The sequence below is a fragment of the Gadus chalcogrammus genome, chromosome 18 (assembly GCF_026213295.1).
Source record: "Gadus chalcogrammus isolate NIFS_2021 chromosome 18, NIFS_Gcha_1.0, whole genome shotgun sequence".
Taxonomy (NCBI): Eukaryota; Metazoa; Chordata; class Actinopteri; order Gadiformes; family Gadidae; genus Gadus; species Gadus chalcogrammus.
Genome location: NC_079429.1, coordinates 17,414,047 through 17,437,844, shown reverse-complemented (window position 1 = coordinate 17,437,844; position 23,798 = coordinate 17,414,047). Strand labels below are relative to the sequence as shown.

At 42.0% G+C, this 23,798-nt stretch overlaps 1 protein-coding gene across 1 annotated transcript in view; it reads left to right on the top strand.

The window, feature by feature from the left end:
• The first annotated feature begins 372 nt into the window (after positions 1-372).
• The window catches only part of LOC130371258 (protocadherin-15-like), a 191,955-nt gene continuing 168,529 nt past the window's right edge, over positions 373-23,798 (top strand). Inside the window, exons 1-2 of the mRNA XM_056576975.1 lie at positions 373-461; positions 17,775-17,928. Of these exons, the coding sequence (XP_056432950.1) occupies positions 17,805-17,928 (124 nt within the window). The 5' untranslated portion in view covers positions 373-461; positions 17,775-17,804. The remainder of the gene's footprint in view (positions 462-17,774; positions 17,929-23,798) is intronic.

The following is a 23,798-nucleotide window of genomic DNA, read 5'->3' as shown; positions in this document are numbered from 1 at the left end:
CCTCCCTCCCCCTCTCGCTCTCTCTCCCACTGAGGGGTACAGGCTTCAGCGGAGGAGGAAATATCCTGTTACTCTTTACTCTGTCGGATTTTCTCGCGACGAGGGCTGAGTTGAGACAGCGCTCGCGCCACTACACGGGCTGAGTTGAAACGGAGCTCGCGCCACACTTCCTCAAGTTCCTGACCGGATAACTCGACTCACGCCACACTACACATCCGTCGTTGAGGCGGACCACTTACCCGTGCTTTAATCCACGTTAATATGGAGTCTGCGTCTACAAAAAAAACAAATTATTTCCTCGCTTCAGGGCAAAGGCAGTCCATTTGAAGAGGTTGGGCTTTTATTCACAGTGCCAATAGAATAGTTATTCTTCGGGAAAATGTGTTTTTCTTCCGTGTGGAGACGTCGACAGCCTCTGGAGAGGTAGGCTTACACATGGCTTCAACAAAAAGGCTAATATGGTGAGTAGAAGCTCTTTGGACAGTATAACGCCTATTGTGAGCGGTTGGTGAACCCTTAGCCTAGTTGATGTTGGTGTCTCTCTCCATGGTGCTGAAACCTCCCTGCACACCACACACACGCACACACACACGCAAACATGCACGCACACACGCAAACGCACAAACGCGCCGAAACACCCGTCCTCAACTTCCAATTTCCTACTTCTCTTATGTATCCATTTATTTATTTTCTCTATTGTTTAATGACTGTCAATTGTGAAAACGTGAGTACATGATAATATAGACTCATGGCATGAGTCTATATTCTCCTTTCAAGTCATCCCATTGTGCTAAATTATTCCAATGGGTAATTGTGTAGACTGATTGCAGTTTCAGGTGTTGCTCATCCGAAAGTCATTAACCACTGCTTTACTCTCAACAAGTAGAGTCTGTGCAGCCCAGTGGATATCTGCCTGTTGTCTGTTCTAACGCTGTGTGCAGGCAGGGGTCCGGTTAGAAGATTAGGGAGAGAGACAGAGAGTGGGAGAGGGCAGAGGTAAAGAGATAGAAGACGCAGTGGGAGGTGGAGAGGGAGAGGGAGACAGGGGGGTGGGGAGAGGGGGAGAGGGGGATATAGGGATATCCGATTACCTTAACTTGGATACAAGCTGTCGCCTGCAAGGATCGTAAAAAGGCAAAGATGACTGGGGGTGGGGGTGGGGGGGGCTGGAGAGGGGGTTAATATAATGAATGCTGCTGCATGCCTTCTATTGCATGGTTTTACGTACAAGAGCTGTGACTACTTTTTAAGATATGAGGTACAACTGTAAAGTAATTCCTATACATTGTCTGTTTGTCTATAGCGACTCACAGGCGTTCCTTAAAAAAGGGAATATGGGGGATATATATATATTATACTCCACAGCAAAACATTTGTGTATAATGACCATCGGAGCGCATTGAAGAATGGATTTGTGGATTTGTGAGAATGCTAGCTTTATTGTAATGTGTGTGTGTGTGTGTGTGCGTGTGTGTGTGTTGGAGGGTGTGGGAGAGAGCTTCAGAACCAGTATATTACTATATTCAGGTGGTTGTCTATATATTTATAGTATATACCCTTGAGATGTAGGCTACTTATATTAGGTGCATCTTTCTGTTCGCTTTACTATAGAGAATAGAAATCCTACCTTGTTTTTGGGACAGTTCATGGGGAAAAGTGCAGAAAGACTTAGTTAAACTTTTGTTCTGTTTCCAATCAACCCCTTTCCATCACCATACGCACCTGCTACAACCCTAAATGATTGATGTCTTTTATACGTTTCTTTTTCCCAAGACAACTCTTTTTTTAACCTGTTGGATTTATATAAATAATCCACACTGTTTAAGACAGTATTTGCAATGTTTTTGACAGACACGCACACACAAGCACAAATACATTCACACATACATTCTCACACATATATTATTCCATAGCGCTGTCAGCACACCTATGGCAGTGACGATCGTGTCACGCCTCATCACAACAACCACAAAGAAAATGCATTGAAAGAAACTGAAATTACTGTATGTAGCACACACACCCTGTGTGCTACATGACCCTCAACCCCAATCATAATTATGGTTGACTGTTGGCCGCTGATGACCGCAGGTGCCGGCGCACTTCGGATCAGCCCCACACACACACACACACACACACACACACACACACACACACACACACACACACACACACACACACACACACACACACACACACACACACACACACACACACACAGACACACAATAATTATCTGTGTCGCTTTGCTGTATACATATTTGTTTGCTTGTATTCAGCTGGTTCCAGTAGCTATTAGGGCTGAATTAGTCACACTCCTGGGAGAGCCATGTATTCATATTTTCAAAAGGCAAAACAGTAAATGCGTTCTTTCTTCAATTTGTACAATTTTCTCCAGACTGAAGACAAGCCCTTTAGACTCTCTCAAACCTGCTATTCACTGTAGTTAAAAGACCACAATCTTTTTTTTTACTTTTTTTGGGTTGAATGTTGGTTGTCTTTTGATTTTCGTTACGACTGTCCCATATGTATTTGATGATGATAAATAGGATGATAATGATGATAATGAGTATTTTCGAAACCTATGTTTTTTGGATTCCTTTGATACAAAGTTTCGGAATATGAAGTAAAGCATTGACATCACAATTCTGTCATTAGCAGACGCTTTTATTGGAAGAGACTTACAAGTCAATTGTAATGCTATGCTTAACCTTATTGTTCGTGTGTATGTGTGAGAGTGTGTGTTTATGTGTGGGTGCGTGATGTGCACATATGCCTCTTAGTGTGTGTGTGTGAATTGTGATAACACATGTCCAGAGAACATACCATCATTCTGGTTTATTTATATATACCGGCTTCATACTTGATGTATCCCAAGCTAGCTGGCATGCTGGGTGTTGTTGATAGTACGAACACTGCTGCATTCTGTTGTCAAAGTTACACAGTATTCACATGCTAGCTATCACGCATGCCAAGTCTCTCTGCAAGCCTACCTGATTTGGTGACCACCACCACTATGTTAAATTGACACTTCATTTTAGATTTATTCAATTAAGAGGTAACTCAGGGTTTTTGCATCTTGCGGTAGGCAGATGATTTGTTTTCTATTTACTAATTACTAAATTGAATCAATTTGGAAATCCTTTCATAAACACAGATGGGTTGTGAATCAGCTGAACCTCTGGTTTGGCTGTAGCGATGGGTGGGAGATATGTTCTCAGCATAGAGTGAGAGCAAGAGATAGATAGAAAACAGAGCGAGAGACAGTAGGAGGAGCTATTCAATTGGCTAAGTTCATTTGTAGCCTTTACATGTCCCTAAGAAGACATCAGATTCAAGCAATGAAAATTCCCTCAAATTTGTGATCTTAAAACTGACAAAATATGAAATATCGAGGCACACCAAAATGACCACAGGCAACGAGCAGGCATAGATACCACTTCCATTCCACTACAATGTGCAGGGGACATCAAGATTCAAGATTCAAAGTGTTTATTGTCATATGCACAATAAGAAACATGTTCTCAGTCATGCAATGAAATTCTTCCTTTGTTTTCCACAGACTGAATGCCAAGAAAGAAATATAAAAATATATACAATATACAAATAAAATAGAAAACAAATGCAACAATAATATACAATTTACAAGATAAATAGAAGAGCAGCAACTTGATGAAATAATAAATTTAAGTTAAAATAAAATAAAATAAGACGGAATGGCGCAAATCCAAGAAAGTGTCCTGTAGTGCATGAGCAAAATGTAAACAGTGGCGGCACTCCTGAGATAGAATAATGCCAATAACAACACACTCCTATCTGTTGTTAAGGAGTCTGAGGGCAGTGGGGACCATCTTGGGACAAAATACAATTATAATTTAATAACCAACCCCCCCATCTTTGGGCATCAATATCACAATTTGCCTTGAAAAGCCATCCCCACAAAATATCGAGAAAAACAAAGCAACCAGGGTATCCCAACCAGACGATCTCACTGAATCGGCTGGATTACACTCGGTGTCTGATTCCAGCAACACAGCAACGCCACCTCACAACACAGAGATCGGAGTTCACCTACCCGAGAAGGGGGCAGGTGAATTCAAAAAGTTAACACCTTTGGTGAGTAGGAGGTTGAGCAAAGGGAGAGGAAGTAAAATAAACTCGAAAAAAATCTATATTCAGGTGATTTTTTTCAACACAATTTCAGAGTGTCTTTTGAATACTTCTGATATTTTAACTTCTCTCTCTCTCTCTCTCTCTCTCTCTCTCTCTCTCTCTCTCTCTCTCTCTCTCTCTCTCTCTCTCTCTCTCTCTCTCTCTCTCTCTCTCTCTCTCTCACCCTTCACTTTCTTTCTTTATATTTGTTATGTTGCTCTCTCTCTTTCTTAACATTTCTTATGCTGCTCTTTTTCCCTCTCCTTGGTGCAAATTAATCTCTTTCCATCTCTGTTTAATTGAGCCGTCTCTCTTTTTTCCCATCTGTCTTTGCCTTTTTCATGCTGGAGTTGAACTCTTCCTGCTCTTTGTTCTTCCCATCTCTCTCTCTCCCTCCTCCTCCTTCTCGCTCGCTCTCTATGTGCTGCAGGAGTTTAGGTGTTCCTGTAGACTTAGACGCTTGACTAAGAAGGCCTCTCGTTTGGGGATTGGGTTCAGAACAATTCTACTCTGTTAATTATTTCTAACAAGATTAACTCGCCTGCTGGCAAAATGTTCTCTCTGATCTGCATATCTGGCAACCCAGACATTAGAAACCAAGAGGGTGAAATAAGTCTTCTCTATGAACTTTGTCACTGGTATTTTTAATCAAGCTCATTGGGTTGTATAGTCTCTGATGGGATGTTGCAAACAATAATTAATCTGGCTTCCAGATGGTGAGAATTAACCTGGAAGAAATCCTACTAGACAGCAAAAGCATCGTGTGAAAATACAATTGTCCAGACCATGCTGGGTGTGATGAGAAAGGGAAGAGAAAAGAGAAAGTAATTTAAGCTGGTAGAATGCTGAAACACGAATCAAATCAAGTATTGTTAGAACCTTTATCCCGTTTATCAAAGCCACCAATTAAAAAAGAGTTCCTCCAGGCTGAAGTTGAACTCAAACCTATGCAACCCCCATGTTGAATGGACCCTGCCCCCCCCCTCCCTGGCCCCCTGCGTACCACCCCACAGCAGCTGTATTTGACTTTCAAAATGAGTGTGAAAACAACATGTTGGCCCTTCCACCATCCACAAGCTCCCCTTATTAGAGGGGTTTTTAATGAGCCAGGGTCCCAGAGTGTTATTTAATTGAACCTTGCTTTAAATCTTATAAAAAAAAAAGCGTTTCTTCTGTTCCCCTCTCGCCGCCTACGCAGGTCTCCGGATCCCACTAAGTAGCAGGGTTATCAGATAGATCAGGCTTTTGTTAAAACCTCACCAAACCCCGCGGGAACCCAAATATCTCCTTGTTAGCCTGTGGTTAACAACGGCCACTTTTAGCATGTTGAATAGCATTCATACATTGAGCACGAGACCTTCACAGCGCTAAGTGGTTTAGCTATCTCTGGTCTAGACGTACGTAGCTAAACCGCTTAGCGCCGTGGTGGAGGCTTTATAGTGAATATGTACCTATTGGTCAAGGTGCTTGGCTCCCAGCGGGACGGTTCTGGGTTCAAGCCCCATCACCTCTTTGGATGAAAGTGTCGGCGAATCGTAAATTAGATCATCAAGAATAAAAAATTAAGGAATGGGTTATGCCAACAAAAATATCAAATGGATGTTATGTTAGGCTATCCATCCAGAGAACCAAATACAACAAGAACAACATTTGGACTTCAGAGGTTTTTTCACTGCTGCCAGTGAAAATGAACACAAAATCTATGCTGCCAAAAGAAAAATCCATTCAAACTCGCACACATTTACAGATGCACATACACACACACATGCACACCAGAACACACACACACACAAATAACAACCAACCAGAAGCAACGGGCTCCTCAGCAGAATTTTCCATTATTGATTACATAAATCAGATGAAGTGCGTAATGCAAAGGAGGTTGTGTGAGTGTTTGTGTGTGTGCGTGTGTGTGTGTGCGTGTGTGTGTGTCTGTGTGTGTGTGTGTGTGTGTATAATTTATTCTATGGCATAGTTTATAATCCCATTGATTGTTCGATGAGCTGATGTAGGTTTGTGTGTGTGTGTGTGTGTGTGTGTGTGTGTGTGTGTGTGTGTGTGTGTGTGTGTGTGTGTGTGTGTGTGTGTGTGTGTGTGTGTGTGTGTTTGTCTGTATGTAGGCATGCAAGTCAGAGTTTTGGCCACAAGAGTATGTCTAGTTTTACTTATTATTAATGTGTTGGTATGCATGTGAATACATTTGTGCATGTGTGGAAGTGGTTTAATTTGTGTGTTTGTGTGAGTGTGTATGTGTGTGTATGGGGGGGGGTAACATTCACTGTTGCCAACTTCAAAGTGTCTCCCTGGGAAGGCTCAGCATGTTTACACTAGAGAATTGGTGTTGCAGACACACACACACACACACACACACACACACACACACACACACACACACACACACACACACACACACACACACACACACACACACACACACACACACACACACAGAGAGCCCTCCAGAGAGCAGTGGTCTTATCAGAGTTCCCAGTGAGTCAAGAGAGGCATTTTATCAGGGTCACAACACAGCTCTTTGGCCCAGATGTTACCACCTCTCTACCTTTCTCTCCTCTCTGTCTCTAACTCCCTGTCTCTCTACCTCTCTATCATCCTAACACTCTTATCGTCTATTAACACACTCTCTCTCTCTCTCTCTCTCTCTCTCTCTCTCTCTCTCTCTCTCTCTCTCTCTCTCTCTCTCTCTCTCTCTCTCTCTCTCTCTCTCTCTCTCTCTCTCTCTCCAAAAAGGCTGGCCAGTCCAAGTAAGCAATAAATAAAGTTTATCATTGGAGGTTTGAAAATAGTACCTGGCACCCCAACATCCCAACTTCCAGCACCAATTAGGTTTGAGAATAGTCCCTCCTCTCCTTAGCGGATTTCATTGGTCATTTTGCTTCGCAGTTTCACATGTAAACCTGACCCTATTCTCCATTCCTTCCACGGGGTGATAAGAAGGTTCATAGTCGCCTCAATCGGCACAGCGTTATATAAACTCTGCGGACTAGCATGCGTTTCTTATTATTCTCTTGAATAAAATGAGCGAGTTCTTATTTATTATTAATGGCCCTGTGGTACACCTTCTAAATATATAATCTGAAGGTAGCTCCGGAGAGCAGATGCTGTAAGAAGAGGGAATTAAAACAGAAAAGGACTTGCAACTCAATTCACTATTAATCTTTCCTTACTATTTTATGATCTGCGTGTTGTAAAACAATGGCGGTCAACAAACATCAACTCAGTTTCTCATTGGTCCCTGTAGAACCGATGTTTTGGTATGCTCTTTTCCTCGTGGTCATTAACCTCACAGAGTAACTTGAAGAAACCGTTCAAACTCTGTCGGGCTATATCAACATATTTAAAGTCAAGTAGAATCATTTTAGTGATACAGATACATGATGCATACATTTTTAAAATGTTACTATTTATTCATTGGTTGGACAGTTTTGTCCAAGAGGAATTGTATTGTGTGAATGTATGGCGATACAGGTCAGTAAGAAGGCAGTAACTGTTAGGGCATCTTGCTGTAGGATGTGTGCATACTGTTGGACATTGAGGTTCGACGAAGAACCATATGGCTGGGATTTAGACTATTCTGCCCACATTTTTGTAACATTGTAGTTCAACAAAAACTTGCTGCAGCCATAACCCTAGACTTGTTCCATGATCAAAGGAAGGGATCAATGCCTTTGTTCAGTCAAGATATATGTTTTCTGGTCAGGATACAATTCATTAGCCTGGGTCAACAACATGCAACAACACACTGTGTGTGTGTGTGTGTGTGTGTGTGTGTGTGTGTGTGTGCTACATACAGTAATTTGAGTTTCTTTCAATGCATTTTCTTTGTGGTTGTTGTGATGAGGCGTGACACGATCGTCACTGCCATAGGTGTGCTGACAGCGCTATGGAATAAGCGTTAAAGCCGACAGACTGTTTTAAACATAGCGAGGACAGTTGCGCATGTTGTGCATGTAGTTGTATTCTGTGTTCTGCACGTTCTAAATGTCATTCATTGCAACAATCAAACATGTCAAAGATCGTTCAACTCACACGGTTAAATATCTGTGAAAATACAGACTGATTCAATTAAAAAATATATATGTCTTTCCCCCTCCAATCCCGAGGCCGACTAGGCTCACAGACATCATGATTAGAAACTTTGAAGCTGCTGCAAGGTTTTGTTTGGTTAGGCTAGTGGCAGTATATATCTCATGCAGATTATATTAATTTACTTGCTTCACAGTATGCTTGTGTACGCAGCACATACAATGAGAACTATTCAAGATTTCTGGTTCTGCATGTCTGCTATCACTGAGGCAACCAGATAGACCTAGCGACAAGGTATTAAGATGAAGATTGAGGGAAGCCCCCTAGCATTTAGGACAAAGCTCCTGTTTTGGGTTGAAGCCGCTGGTCGATGCCTTGTATGCCTTGCCCACAAATTAAAATTCTACCCCAATAATTTCCTTGTGTAAAAAGCTCCCATATACACTCAGACCTTTGTGTGATCCATATGGACAGAACTGTATAAATGTTATTTGTAATGACATTAGTCATCATTTGACATAGTTCATATAGTCCACATATATGGAAGCATATATGTAGCAAAATTCAAATGGCAATGCAATTTGCAATTTGCAATTCAATAAGTAATTACGTTATGCAATTGACAATGCATTATGCAATTTCATAATGTAATTTGTAAATACGTTATTCAAAGTGTATTTTAAAATGCAAAGTGACAATGCAATCCTCAATTAAATTTGCAAAAGTTATAACAATAAAAATACAATAACATTTTGTCAAATTCTTTGAGTTCCTTTATTCAAATTGAAAAGCTATAGCGTCCCCGTGATTGCAATCCACTTCGCCACGCTCCGTGTGTTGCGATATTCAAATGACATTTCAATCCGCAAAACGGAATCCAAAACGGAATCCAAAGAGGAATCCAAAAAGTCAATATGCAAAGTGGCAAACGTATCAGCCACCAGCGGGAACTACGTCACTTTCTATTGTGTCAGACTGTTTTATGTGTGGGGGGAGGGAGTTCCAGAGCCTGGGTGCTGAACAGCTGAATGACCGGGCACCCATTGTAGTGAGTCGTGATGTGGGGATACATAGTAGTCCAGCAGAGGTTGAGCGGAGGGAGCGGGAGGGAGTGTATTCTTGGAGGAGGTCGCAGAGGTAACTGGGGGCTAGGTTGTGGAGAGCTTTGTAGGTGAGGAGTGGGTGGAGACGGTGGGTCTCCCGACCCTATGTTTCGCACCCAGTGCCTGTAGCACTTTGGAAATCTTTGTGTTTACCACACTGGCGTCAAAACGTACCCGTGAGGATAAGTCGTCTATCCTATCTCCCAGAACACGCACTCTATCTACTGCATCTGTGTCTTCAACACGATTGTTCTCCACATCATCGGCCAAACTTCGGAGCGTATCAATAATCACCATTGGTGACCATGGACCTGACACATACGAACTAGAAGTGAACAAGGAAATTACGAGCAAGTGACGTAGTTCCCGCCCAGACGCTGATTGGCTGATACGTTTGCCACTTTGCATATTGACTTTTTGGATTCCTCTTTGGATTCCGTTTTGCGGATTGAAATGTCATTTGAATATCGCAACACACGGAGCGTGGCGAAGTGGATTGCAATCACGGGGACGCTATAGCTTTTCAATTTGTATAAAGGAACTCAAAGAATTTGACAAAATGTTATTCTATTTGTATTGTTAGAACTTTTGCAAATTTAATTGAGGATTGCATTGTCACTTTGCATTTTAAAATACAATTTGAATAACGTATTTACAAATTACATTATAAAATTGCATAATGCATTGTCAAATGCATAATGGAATTCCAAATTGCATTGCCATTTGAATTTTGCTACATATATGCTTCCATACACATATGAGAGTGATCGTGTTGTCCTAACAGTTTGGACTGGATTAAAACAACCCCTTATTTTTTCTTTCTTCCTTTACTTTAGTTATCTCTCTCTGTATGTCTGTGTATATATATTTCAATAGTCTATATATATGTATATATGCAATCATATGCAATCACAAAATATATGCAATCATAACACATGTAATTGCCTTGGCTATTAGCTGTCCTCTTCGTAATATTGTGATATGCCATTTCCTTTACGATTTCACTGTGAAATTATTTTTGCTTTTTATGCTCATTTTCATCTAAAGCTGCCGCTCGGCTTTGAAACATTCCTTTCCATGGCCTATTCCTCACTCAGACTTCAATTATTGCTCCTCCTCTGTGTGCGTGCACTCTCTCAATTTCTTTCTCTTTCTTTCCCGCTCCACCGTGGCACCATTAATGTTTAAGCATGCCGTTATATCAAACAGAGGTCGCTGTATGAATGTCTTCTACATCAGAGATGGATCAATTACGGCTCCTCCTCACTTTGCTCTGAATAGATTTTGCACGGAACTTTCGTTCCACTTTTTTAAGTTGTCTTTGTGAGTTCAGAAAGACAAACACAAATGAATCATGAATCATGTTTGTGCTTTATTATTTGCAGTGTAATCATATCTTTGTTCATCTGTTTTCAAAGGCAGCCGCGTCACCGCTTAAAATAAACAATTTGTAAATGTGTTGTAAATCGAACGTATTGATACAGTATGAATCCCTGCTGACAAATACATTATACTATACATTTTCGTGTCCATACTTTTTATTATATCAATCCTAATATTTGCAGTGAGTTGAAGGCTTTATTTGATAGATGAATCCTGTCACGGGTGACAGAGCAATCTGTCATCGTTTCTCGCTAAGTACATCATGTTAACCACTGAGCATAGCTTATTGGGTCCCATTTATCATGTACACACACGCACAAACACACACACACACACACACACACACACACACACACACACACACACACACACACACACACACACACACACACACACACACACACACACACACACACACACACACACACACACACGTACACAAGCACAGAACCACACTTGCAAGATGGGAGTGTGTGTGTGGCCAAATGGTGGGTTAACACTTCTTGGGCAGACTTCCTCAATAAAAAAAAGAGTTTAACAGAGAACAGAAAATGGATGATTGTACTGCAACTGGAAGATGTGCTCCATTAACTGGACTATTGATAAAGATATTGTATTTTTTCTGTGTTCAGATGTAAATGCTGTTTGAAAGCCAAAAAGTCAGAGAACTCGAGTCGTATAAAGCTGCGTTTCTATCCCAATTTCTTTTTACCTTTAGATTGCGAATTGTGAAGTGTGGAAAGACATATCTCAACATTTTATGTTTTTTTTAAAAGGTTACCATGACGTTGCCATTGAATACAATATGGAGCCGATCGAGATGGACTAGTTTAGGATGCTGTAATTGTGTCAACACTTATCTTTCTTTATATGCAAGCCAATGGCCAACCTTCACAAAAGTATTCAAGTAATTTTCTTCCATACTCTAATATCTTCATCGCCCACAACAATGCAATGAGCTGGAAGATTTATTATTTATTATTTGGCTGCCAAAGTGTTTGGACCCTGCAGCCATCATGTAAGCTGTCCTCAGCTGACATCAACTATCGCTCTTCTCACTCTGCTATCTTACTCTCCTCTTCTCGCTCATGTCTTCACTTTTCCCCTGCATCCTATTTCCTATCTACGCTCTTTCTTCCCCTCTTTTCTCCTTTTCCTATTTTCTTACATTTTTCCGTTTATTTTAGCCTCCTCTCTTATCGTCCCCAATTCGCTCTTCTTACTTGTCGCCTTCTATTTTCTACCCTTTCTTTTCTTCTAACTGCTCCTTGTACTTCATTATTTTTTCCCATGTGCGTTGTGTATATAGAAAGGTAATTCCAGTGGTCAAACTTTATCAAACAGGGTTAGGCCCTGCCATTAACACTGCTGACTGGCAGTCCACAAGGCACTGAAGCACGAAGCAGTATTTTGTTTTTAACAGGTTAAACAGCCTCATCCGGTTGGGCTTATCAGCCATAAAGGCAGAAAATAAACGCTGTGAACAAAATCTCTCCTCCTGGATACCCTCCTGCCACCTCAGCCCCTCCCCCCCTCTCTGAGAGGTAATCACTAAAGTTTAGTCCAAATGTCATCTCTCTCTCAAATTAATTCTCACTGCTGGGTTTTTGTGAGGTCTCTCTCTCTCTCTCTCTCTCTCTCTCTCTCTCTCTCTCTCTCTCTCTCTCTCTCTCTCTCTCTCTCTTCAGTTAGTTTATGCACAGTCATGTCCTGTGTCGAGTCCGACTCGCTGGCCTCCAGTTTGCCTTCAAATGTCTACTTTAACCTTTCCCCCATCTTATCCTTCCCCTCTCAACTTGTGTTAGTCGATCCCCATCACTCGCTCTCTCCCTTCCATCGGTCTTCCCCTCCGTCTGATCTATATGCACCATCCTTCTCCAGCACATGATGCAATTTTTTCTTCCATCTATTTTTTGCTTTTTGCTTCTTGCTGTTTCTTTCTTTTCTCTTTTCTTCCATTCCTCACCTCCCATCCTCTCCTCCACTCCTTCCATCTTCACCTTCATCATCTTCATTCTTCTGTGGTTCCTTCTTTCTTGTCTTCTTCCAAACCGTTGCTCCCTCCCTCCTTACCTCCCCCCCGCGATCTTACAAACCTATCTTCTGTCCCATAACATGTATTTGGCAATGTCCTTCCATCTGTCCAGCCCTCTCCATTCTGAACTGCGATGCCACAGACAAATGCATGTTCTGTTGTCAAAACAGTCATTTATATCTCTCTTTTCTACTGAACCACCTCCAATCCATCTCCCCCTCCTGCGCTCTCTCTCTCTCTCTCTCTCTCTCTCTCTCTCTCTCTCTCTCTCTCTCTCTCTCTCTCTCTCTCTCTCTCTCTCTCTCTCTTTTCCTTTCTGAGAGTATTACCTCGGCTCTCTGGAGAGGGAACAAACTTTTTTGAGTTCTTCCCAGAGTAGACTCTCTGTCCTCAACGCTCTTTGTTACTGGCACTTGCAACATGACCTTCTTCTTTCTCCGGTTCCTTCCTGGCATGTTGTTGGTAGTTGCTGTTTCAGTTGAGGAGTGCCCTGGGAGTTCTGCTGGACCCTGGCGACTGTATGCTTGTCATAATGCAATCCTGCCTCGCATTGCAGGCTTCAATTACAAATAACTTTATTTTTCCGGGAGGGACTTCAGATGTGGAGGATCAGCAGGGTTTGTCCATGTCCAACAGTACATACAATAAACAAAAACACGCGCACACACACAAGGCTATATTTATTCCAAGGCTAATGAATAAATAGTATTACCTCCGTAGTGGAGGAGAAATAAATAAATAAAAGATTCCAGGTATTAAAACCTTCCAGTTGGATGTCAACTTAAAGGGCTACCGTCAAACTGTGCTGTTTTCCAATAGAAGAGGTTGTTGTGTAAAATCGCACTCTGCAGGACTCAGTTTGTGCAACAAGAGTCATGGAAAAGTTAGGCCATTGATGTTATTGGTCGGGATTTGCGTTATCCAAATCTGACCAATGACATCATTTATCAAACTTTTCCGTGATTTTTTCCCCCCATAAAGGAGTTGATGTTGCAGACTGTGATTTTTCACAACAGGCATATGAAGCAGTACTCTCTTATATTAGGAAATGACAAAGCTTGATGGTTCCCTGTCAAAAGGGATTTTAGGGGTGAACCTTGAATAATTATATTATTATTTCATCATTTATCACACACATTTTTTATAGACTTTTATCCAAAGCCAATTTCCGTGATTTCCGATTTGTCATTGAGGACGAGGTAGAGGTTACAGCAATTCGCTCAGGGATGCCTCCAGGTAGACTGCAGATTTAGAGATCACACTCGCAACCTGAACACGGCACTATGCTACTCCCCTGCTCGGATAATGAGGCAGAATTTTAGAATAAGGAATTCACAGTCAATTTTAAAACGATGTGAATGATCGTATAACTTCAACTGATTTTTTTCTTGCCATTTTAATTGAGACATCTCTTCCAGGCCCAATAATAATCAGTTCTGAACCTTCAAATATTTGATGATAATTATCGGTAGCACCTTCGAATAACTTAAAGTTTGAAACATGAATGAAATAGAAGAATATAGTGAATTCATTGTGAACTCATGATTTATTCGTACACATTATTTATTTGAGATCATCTAAAGTGAGGCCTATCTACACCTAAATAAGCATATTTTTTTGTAATATTTAAAGGCTGGAAATACCTCAAGTACCATGGCAACGGTACCAAGTTAAACATAGTAACAAGTAGTAAGGTCTATATTGGTCAGTTTAGATGATCTCACACTTGCTTGCATGCTTTCTGAATTCTGAATTGAAGAATTATTGAGTATTTTCAAAGATCTATCAACACATTGTAAACATTTTGTAAATCATCAGCACACCATTTTAAATTAACTTATAAACCATTATCTGATTATTTCATTTCTAATTGACAACTGATTAGGAATGACTTACTATTGAGAATTCATGGAGAATGAATGCTTTATAAATGATGAATATTCTATAACTACACACTATTCTAACACTTTATTAATACTTTAAAGTGGCAGTTGGTCGGAGGCGTGGAAGAACGTCTGCTTGCGGCTTGTGTAGAAGCCCCAAAGAGGGAGTCACTTTCCTCAGTACATGTGTGTTATGACTGGATTATCAAATGAACAGGTCTAACAATGTCTCCGGCTTCCCCCCTCTTGGTATTGACCTTAAAACCACTGTAAAATTGAACTGAAATACTACTACGGAAAAGCCTATGAAAACAACAGTCTAACACTGTAGTTTCTCTCCCTGAACCCTGATATTGCTCTCTCCTGTTACTCTGAAACCCGTTATCTAACAAGAAGTAGTTGTTTTTCGGAAAGAAAACACAACATTAACATATCATTCATGGGTTGGTATTTCTTAGATTAGATTTGTTTTAGAGTGGACGGAAATGAGTGATGCATCGTTTAAGTATTTAAAAATGGGCCATTCAAAGCAATGGTGATTTGTGACTCCCTTCACACAACAAACCAAGCTCTCATTCAGCATTCTTCTGATACAACAGCCAAAGCGATAATTGCATGTGTCTCGGCCCAATAATCTTTATTTTTGCAAAAAGCCTCGTGGCGTTTACATGTTCTGCAACATGACCGTTTCAAGTTAAACAGGGAGTTAGCACAGAATTAAAGGATTTTTGTCCATCTGAAAAAAGATGCTAGTCAAGGCTGTATATGAGGGAAGAGGAGGGTGAAGAACTTCATTAACTTGAACCTTCAGTGAGACTATGAGGCTGGTTGACTGCACACACGTTGCACACACGTTGAGGACAAGTTCAGTGTGCACAAGTTTAACCAGCCACACTAAGGGAGAATTCTCCTGGATGGCAACTTAGAGCAAGGCCGTTTGTCGTCATCCACAAACCTTTACAATAAACCGGTCTTCAAACAGCAACACCCTCTGCCTTGTCTGGAGAAGCCCAATTAAAAGTCACCTAGGTGGAGTGTGACAGCCACCTAGCCGTCTGCTACCCCTACTCTGAACACACTCCATCCAGGGATACCATCTCGACTCCTGGACCTCAGAAGGGGTAAGAGGTTGGCTGAAGGTGGACAGGGTGCCGTAAATGAAACCTGGCTGTCTTCGTATTTTGGGTTGATCTCAGTGCAGGCTGTTGATGTGCGGGTTCACCTGGCACTGCACTTACGGTTGGATGGCTGTGATCTCTTCCCATGAAGGGGTGCGTTGGCGAATGGTGTAAGTTTAAATTAGTTTTTCATCAGAAGCTGTGTGGGGGAGGGTATTTTGTCAGACAAGGGTGCAGTTAAACAGTTGATGTCTATAAAGGCCAAGGGAATGCGGTGGCAGTTGTTTGGCTCAGGCTCGTGTTTCAAGCCTAATCACTCACTTGCAGATCAAGGCATATTTCTGAAAAACTGTATTTGCATATATAAGTGCAGGTTATGGGGTGAAAACTGATGTTATTTTGGGTTTAGAATGGGACTAAAACAGCAACTCAAACACAGGACCACAACTTGATGTTTGAAGGTGAAATACTAAACTGAATTGATAGGTGTGTGTGTGTGTGTGTGTGTGTGTGTGTGTGTGTGTGTGTGTGTGTGTGTGTGTGTGTGTGTGTGTGTGTGTGTGTGTGTGTGTGTGTGTGTGTGTGTACGAGGTTTAGAGCCCTCACATCCTTATTTATGCAGGTGTCTGTGTCCTAACAAAACCGAAGCGTTTGAATGTATAATCACCAGTAGTAAATTCCCAGCATGTCTTTCTGTAGATTTATATGGCAAGAGGCTGCTTTGAAATTCTTTAAAAATACATCAAAGGTTTTCATGAGTTTGTGATTGAGTGTATTTTAATTTGTGTGTGTGTGTGTGTGTGTGTGTGTGTGTGTGTGTGTGTGTGTGTGTGTGTGTGTGTGTGTGTGTGTGTGTGTGTGTGTGTGTGTGTGTGTACGTGCGTGAATCCACTGATGTTACCATGGTTCTGCTCAGTCATGTCTTTATGTGTTGCACATGGCATTTGCTGGTTTGAGTGAAAAGTGTGAAAATGTACTTTAGAGTGTGGTTCAGGAAAGATGTCATTCCCAAAGCGACATCCAGCTAACTTCCTTATCGCATTCGAAGAACAAAAAATAATAAATAAAGAGAGGGGGACAGAGTTTAGGGGTGTAATAAAGATTTTGATTGTCTTAAACCTAATTTATAATCTCTGGAGAAGTAAGAAGTGTCTTTTAATAGCTTTTCTTTTTGTTTTGTGTTGTGTGTAGTTTTAAAAAAAATAAATTTCTGTCATGCAATGCTGGATTAGTCAATTTCCCAGTTGCTGTAGAAACCCGGTAGAATGCGTAGATACGAACATCGCTTAGTCTAGTGCCTTATTATAACTATTGTCTGGAGTCAAAATGTCACGGATGTCAATTATTTGTGAGTAAATTGTTAGCGAAGTTGTGTTCGGAGTACAGGTTATTAGTGTGCCAACATTTCCATGATGTCTGCTACATCTTAATGACCTGTAGCAGAACATTTTGCGGATGATTTAGTGCATGGAAACTATTCAAATCATCATAAAATAGGCCTTTGATTCTTTATAGATTTTGTGTACAAGTTACGTGGTATAGACAATTGCATTTTTTTAAGTCCCTTGCCGTTGCTTATGAATTGAGCCCATCTTATGCTCCTGGCTGTTTTGCCGCCAATGTGTGCGTCGCTATCGGGTAACAATCTCACAACAACACGCATCTGGTGCCCCTTCAACTGAATGGAGTGGAAAATTGTTGTACTTGTGCATGTGTTTGATTGCGACAAATCTAATGCACCCGGGTGGACCACCACAGCTGGGCCCTTTTTGTACGGGTGTCAGGCGCCAAATTGATCAAGTTAAGCCTGAGTCTGACCTGTGTGTGTGTGTGTGTTGGTATGTGCGTGTGTGATTGTGACTCTGGTGTGTGTCAGTATGTGTGTTTATATTTATTACGGTGGATGTGTCGGTGTCGGTCACACTCAGTGTGTGTAAGTAACTGGGTTTATGTGTGTGTGCGTGCATGTGTTTGAATGTGATTGTGAGCCTGTTGGTGTATGTGAGAGTGTGTGTGATTGCGAGCCTGTATCTGATCTGTTGGTTTTGTTTTTCTGCAGGTGGATGCGTAGAGCAGCCCAGAGCTGAAGATGGCTGGAACACACACAATGGGGTCATTGTCAAGATGGCACCAATCCAATTTGCCAGTTATTATGGGAGTAGTAGTCCTCTACCTGCTGCTGTTTTCTGCCTGCTTCGGACAAGACACAGACGGTAAAGATGATTATCTCTCTCTATCTCTACCCCTGTATTATATGGCTCTTTCTACATGCACCAGTTCGTTCTTAGTTCTTACTCCCTCTCGTAATAATTGAATTATATTATCTCTTTATCTCTCTCTTACTTATTTATTTCCATCACTATCTGTAGTATTTACAGATCTCTCTCAAAACGTCTTTCTTTCTTTACATTCATATCTTTGATATGATCCTTCTCATGCTCCATCTATCTCCACGGGTTCTTTCTTTTCTCTCAATCTACCTTTCTATCATGTAATCTTTTATACTTTCTCCCCTTCTGTATTTGTTCAGTTCTTTTTCTCTTTATTTCTTTCTCCATCATTTTGCCTTACTCAGTGCTCCTTTCCCTCCCACACGTCGCTCCGCCTGCCTGATGTTTACAGAGTTAAGACTCCATGCTTGTCTCGGCTACAGCAGGCTTATCAGGGAGATAAGGGACCCCCTGGTGTTGAGGCACAGTGGGACCTCCTGCTTGTCGGTTGTATATATATACCCAGACACACTCATACATGGGGTCGGATTAGCTCAGGAGGTAGGGCGGGCGAGGCATTCACATTTTGGAATAGCGTAATAGCACATAATTGGTCAATCATAATATGTTAGGATTATAATACTTTACTGGTGTCAAACAGGTTTAATCTTAATGTTGATGTGTATTGTATTATATGTCATAATCACTTTTTGAGATGGTTCATAACGATAAAGATGGCCACATTGACATCATATGACATCAGCTATAGCTGGCCTATTGGGGGTATCGTCACGAAATATCAACCAATCCAGCAAGCCTTCTGGTTCACTGGTGAATAGTATGTGATCATATCATGCTCATATATCATCATCACCAGAGCATACCAGATTACATGATAGTGTTTCCCTTGCAATTCCCCAAACTCGTGTTGTAAGTATGTTGATAAGTATGATGGAACTGTAGCTATACACGCTTCTGTTCGAATGGATAGCCAGCTGGTGCTGCAGGGCGGTGAATCCATCGTGATATATCTTTGTCTGTTCTTCAAGACGGTGCTCAGTGGAAGGATTCTTCAACACCCGTCCCCTTCAGTTTTAGGGTGGCTGATTTAAAAGGCCCCCACTTTCACCAGCCAATGTGAGCCATATCCAGATCTATGAGCAAGATATCACAAGTGGTGTATGCATGATACATGGATCAAACTCCCATGCTGGAGTCAGATGGATTCACCATACATCAGGTCTCACGCTCCCACTTGTGATGTCAGAAGTGGTATGATTTTTAAATTGCTTGTTATAAAGGCTTCCCTTATATATGTTTTCATGTTATATAAGTAATAGACGATATCAGATGCTCTGGAACGGAATGACGCATTTAGAGTTGCAACAAGGAACAGGTACCGTGTCTTCTATACATTGATCATGAGACTATGCCCACGGAATCTAACCCTCCCGGACACAGCCATTAACATTGACCACTCCGGTCAGAGCTCCATTACCTCACTCATACACCTTGGGGTCAAACTATACATGCCTTTGAAACCCTAAACCCACTTGGACACAGCTTTAAAGAAGTGAAATCAAAAGATTTCTTTGGACCGTCATATTGCAATTGTTTGGTTTCAGATAGTGTGTTATTTCCCCCTAAAATGCTTTTATTGTGTTATCGCTACAAGTAGGCTGGACTCTGTTATCAGTGGTGAAATAAGTTAGTCAGAATTATTACTGCTTTGTTGATGCCGTTTAATTGTCCGCCCGCTTCACGCATGCGCTTGTACTGTATTTTGAAGGCTCAATATTAGGTTTTTTTATTCCTCTGTGAAAGTAGCACAATATTTCCTTACTTTCTCCAACACCCCCTCAGCTCTGGGACTCAAGCTGAGCTCATACACAAACAAAGCAATGTTGACGAATCTGGAATCTCTTGAATCTAAACATTGAATTGGACCCATTGATTTGTTAGGGAACATAAGGTGCAGAGAAGACAATTCAATTCATGCTTTTGGACGCAGACTCGGGCCCGGAGCAGCTTGATCTATAAAGCAGCGCTGGCACTCACACTCATCCATCACCCCAAGGAACCGGCCAACAGAACAGGGGGGCGATCGAATGGAGCGCACCAAAATCATCAGCAGCGAGACTCTGTCATCACAATCGGACCAGATACACTCTGACCTTCAGGAAGGATCTATTGGCTTGAAATTAGAAGAATTAAAAGAGTCGACAAAGGAAATCTATCGGGGCAGCACTACCAGTAATGACCCTCACTGTAGGTGGTATCTGAGGCTTTGGCAGGCCTGTCCAATAGTACAGGATAGTAGTGTAGAGGCTCCTAACTGACAGGAGTCTGCGATGGATACCATCAGAGAGAGAGAGATTGAGAAACACACAGCATATCTAACGTGACAAAGCTTGTGTTTTGTTCTGAAAATGAATAAACTACGTAGTCAGGATGGGACAAGGGAGGAGGGACAAGGGAGGATGGTGGACGATAGAGGGAAAAAGAGATTTGAAGAAAGGGCTAGAAGAGGTAATAAGTGAGGAATTGTTGCAGAGCATGAAGTGTGACAATCGGAAAGTTGGACAAGAAAATAAGAACTACAGGAATGAGAGACGGAGGCAAAGGCGATTGAAACTGCTTAACACGACAGAAGTGGTAAAATGAAAGAAGAGAACTGAGAATAGAGGGAGGCAGAGAGAAGGTGAAGAGACAGCCAAGGAGACAGAGAAGGAGTAGGTACAAAGGATAAGGCACCGAAGTGACAAAGTGGAGATCCCCAAGGCTGTGTGTGTGTGTCAGTGTGTGTTTGTTTGTGCGTGTTTGTTCTCCAGAGATACATCAATCTCACACAAGGTCAGCTGTTCCCTATATCAATCCTTAACTTCCCTCTGCTCTCCTATTCTCGCTCCACACTTTTCCTATCCTCTTGGCAACCTTCCCTTTTATTGTGTGCTTCTTTCCATTACTTTTCTCCCCAATACTTTTTCCTCTCTTCTATGTTTCTCTTCTGCCTCTTCCTTCTTTATATCTATTCTTTCCTGTTCTCTTTCCACATCTTGTTGTCTTTGCTATTCTCTTTCCTCTCTCTCCCTCCTCTGCTCATTACCTTTCCTCCTTTACTTCATACCCCTCTCTTTACAGCATCTCCTCTCTTCTCCCCTCTCCCTTCCTCTTCTCCACTACTCTTCACTTTGTCTGATTCCTCCCTGGTCTTTCCCCTCTCCCCTCCTATCTGCTTTACTCCTTTTCTCTCTGTTCTCTTTTCTATCTCTCTTTCCTCTTTTGCCCCCCCCCCCCATTGCAAATTATAGTCCAGTCCACACTGCGTTCTTATTGAATGTGGGTATTGTACTCCCAGATTCAAATCATCCTGCAGTGGAGGGCAAACCCGATCCCAGCATGCACCAGTTGGCTGTCAAAATGACCATGTGTAGCACTGGTTGGAGCCCCTTATTATAATTTCCGAATCATTCAAAACGGGGCATGGGTGTTGTTGTGCCCCTGCTTTGTAACTACCGGAGGAACCTGGTTTGATCCTGATAGATCCCCTCTAAGGCGTTACTGATAGATAACTCCCTTTATTCTCCCTCCTTTGTTGTTCTCTGCATTCACCCCGCCGTCAGCACGTTTCAAAGAAGGGGCGAGTTTGGTATTCTGCGGTGTGATGTGTTTGGACTCTTTTGAGTTGAGACATGTTATTCACAGTATGAGACCTTTATCTGCATCAGTTTATCCTGGTAGGAAACCCACTCCGTTCTCACATCCGACCACCGACTCCCTCGGGCTGTCGGCCCCCCGGAGCTCAGAGCAGGGCATCAGAGCCTGGGGCCCGCGGGCCGCCATGTGGAAGAAACCCTCAGGGACTGGGGGAGAAAGCACACTCACACACTCTCTCACTCACACACACACACACACACCTGCCTGCATGGTCGCCATGCAGGCAGGTGTGTGTGCAGGAACAAATAAACAGCGACGGTGAGTCAGAGGTGGGGCATGTATAATAGATTGTAACATTAGTCAAGTGTGTGAATGTGTCCGTCTGAGACGGGCATTTGCCATGGAGACTGTCGTTACGGCACACTAGTATTTCCATGTGTGCATTTTGGAGACGGTTACCAAGGGGTGTACTTTTTATGTATGTTACTGTGTGAGCATGTGTTGTATGTGTGTTTGTCTACATCCTTTGTGTAGTGGCATGCTGGCCTGCATGTCTATGTTTATACACTATGTGTCGTACGTGCGTGCGTCAGTATGTGTGTGATTGTGTGTGTGTGTGTGTGTGTGTGGTCTCATAAAAGATCCTTGCTAAGCTATGTCCATTAACTAGCACAAGCAGCTATTAAAACAGACTTGTGAAATCGAACTTCGGCCCTGTCCTACGTGTTGGAAACTTTGTCCCTGAAAACATCCCCGCCATTTTAAGAGTTTATTTTATCTGGCTCCGCCTTCGGTTGACTGATCACTCTCTACTCAGCGGTTCAAACTGAATAATGGATTAAAAACAGACACATTGATAGCACCTCTCCTGGTTTAAAGGATTGGGAGAGAGAAGGAGAGAGAGAGGGTCTTAAATCGTAAAGCTTATTTTTCGTGTGTGTGCTTCAAGTTTCAATACCCCCCCTCCTAACCACCCCCACCCCCACCCCCATACTCATCCTCTTCTTTCACTTAAAACAAAAACATCTGTCCAGAGCCCCTGATTAATGGACCGCATATAAGACAAGACGCTGATAATAATATACATCCCACCACTACACAAGACTTGATTAGAAGGAAAAAATAAGACGCTAGTGACCACTTGGCAGACACTGGATGTACTCAGGAAAAGAGAACAAGTGAGAAAGAGAGAGAGAGAGAGAGAGAGAGAGGGAGAGAGAGACACAGAGAGAGAGGGAGAGAGGGAGAGAGGGGGAGAGGGGGAGAGGGAGAGAGGGAGAGAGGGAGAGAGAGAGAGAGAGAGAATGAGCGCTTTACATGCAGACTTACGAGGCCGACTTGAAAGAACAACGCGCCACTGTGTTCATCAAGTAACAAGTGTGCTTTTAACCACCTTTCACTGCTCCACAATGTCTTACATTGGTACACTTTTAACCACCTTTCACTGCTACACAATGTCTTACACGTGTGCACTTTTAACCACCTTCACTGTATATCCAAGTATTAGAATATGTATATTTTGTTTTTACAAAAAGTATGGGGCTTTTATCTATAATAAATGGTATCTTCATTTTGAAGATACAAAGATTCATGACCCTTGACATACAAAATGAAGTAGTATCTCTTTCAATGTGCTTGAGGATGACATTAACGAGACTTTTGATTGTGGAAGGAGATATTCTGTTAAAAGTTGTATGTATTTTCTTCTTCCTGAATAGGGGAGGTTGAGGAGAGAGAGGTTGATATGTGGTCTTCAAAATCTCACTCACAGAACATGTTATCAAGGTTATTTTGAAGTATAATTGCTGAAATTCCTTTTTAAGAGAGAGAGGACAAATAAGTTTGATGAGGGCCATCGAGTTGCTTTGAAGAAAAAGAATCGAGCTGTAGTATAGGGGCTGACACATGTTTATATGTAGATGTAGATGTATATATATGTATATATATATATAGTATATATGTATGCACACTACATATACAAACAAGGCCAACAGTGTTGCTGGTGTATCCCCCCCTCCAGCAGAATGCTGCTTGTTGATTTGCACTGATCGATTAGCTAGGGAACAACGAGAAGACCAGTCACTTTCTGCCTTGAACAGCTGAGGCCCAGAGCAGCTTGATCTATACACCAGCGCTACCCCCTTCCATCACCTCGGGGAGATGGTGGAAGGGGGGGCGCAGGGGAACATGGCTGAGGAATCGAATGGAGCGCACTC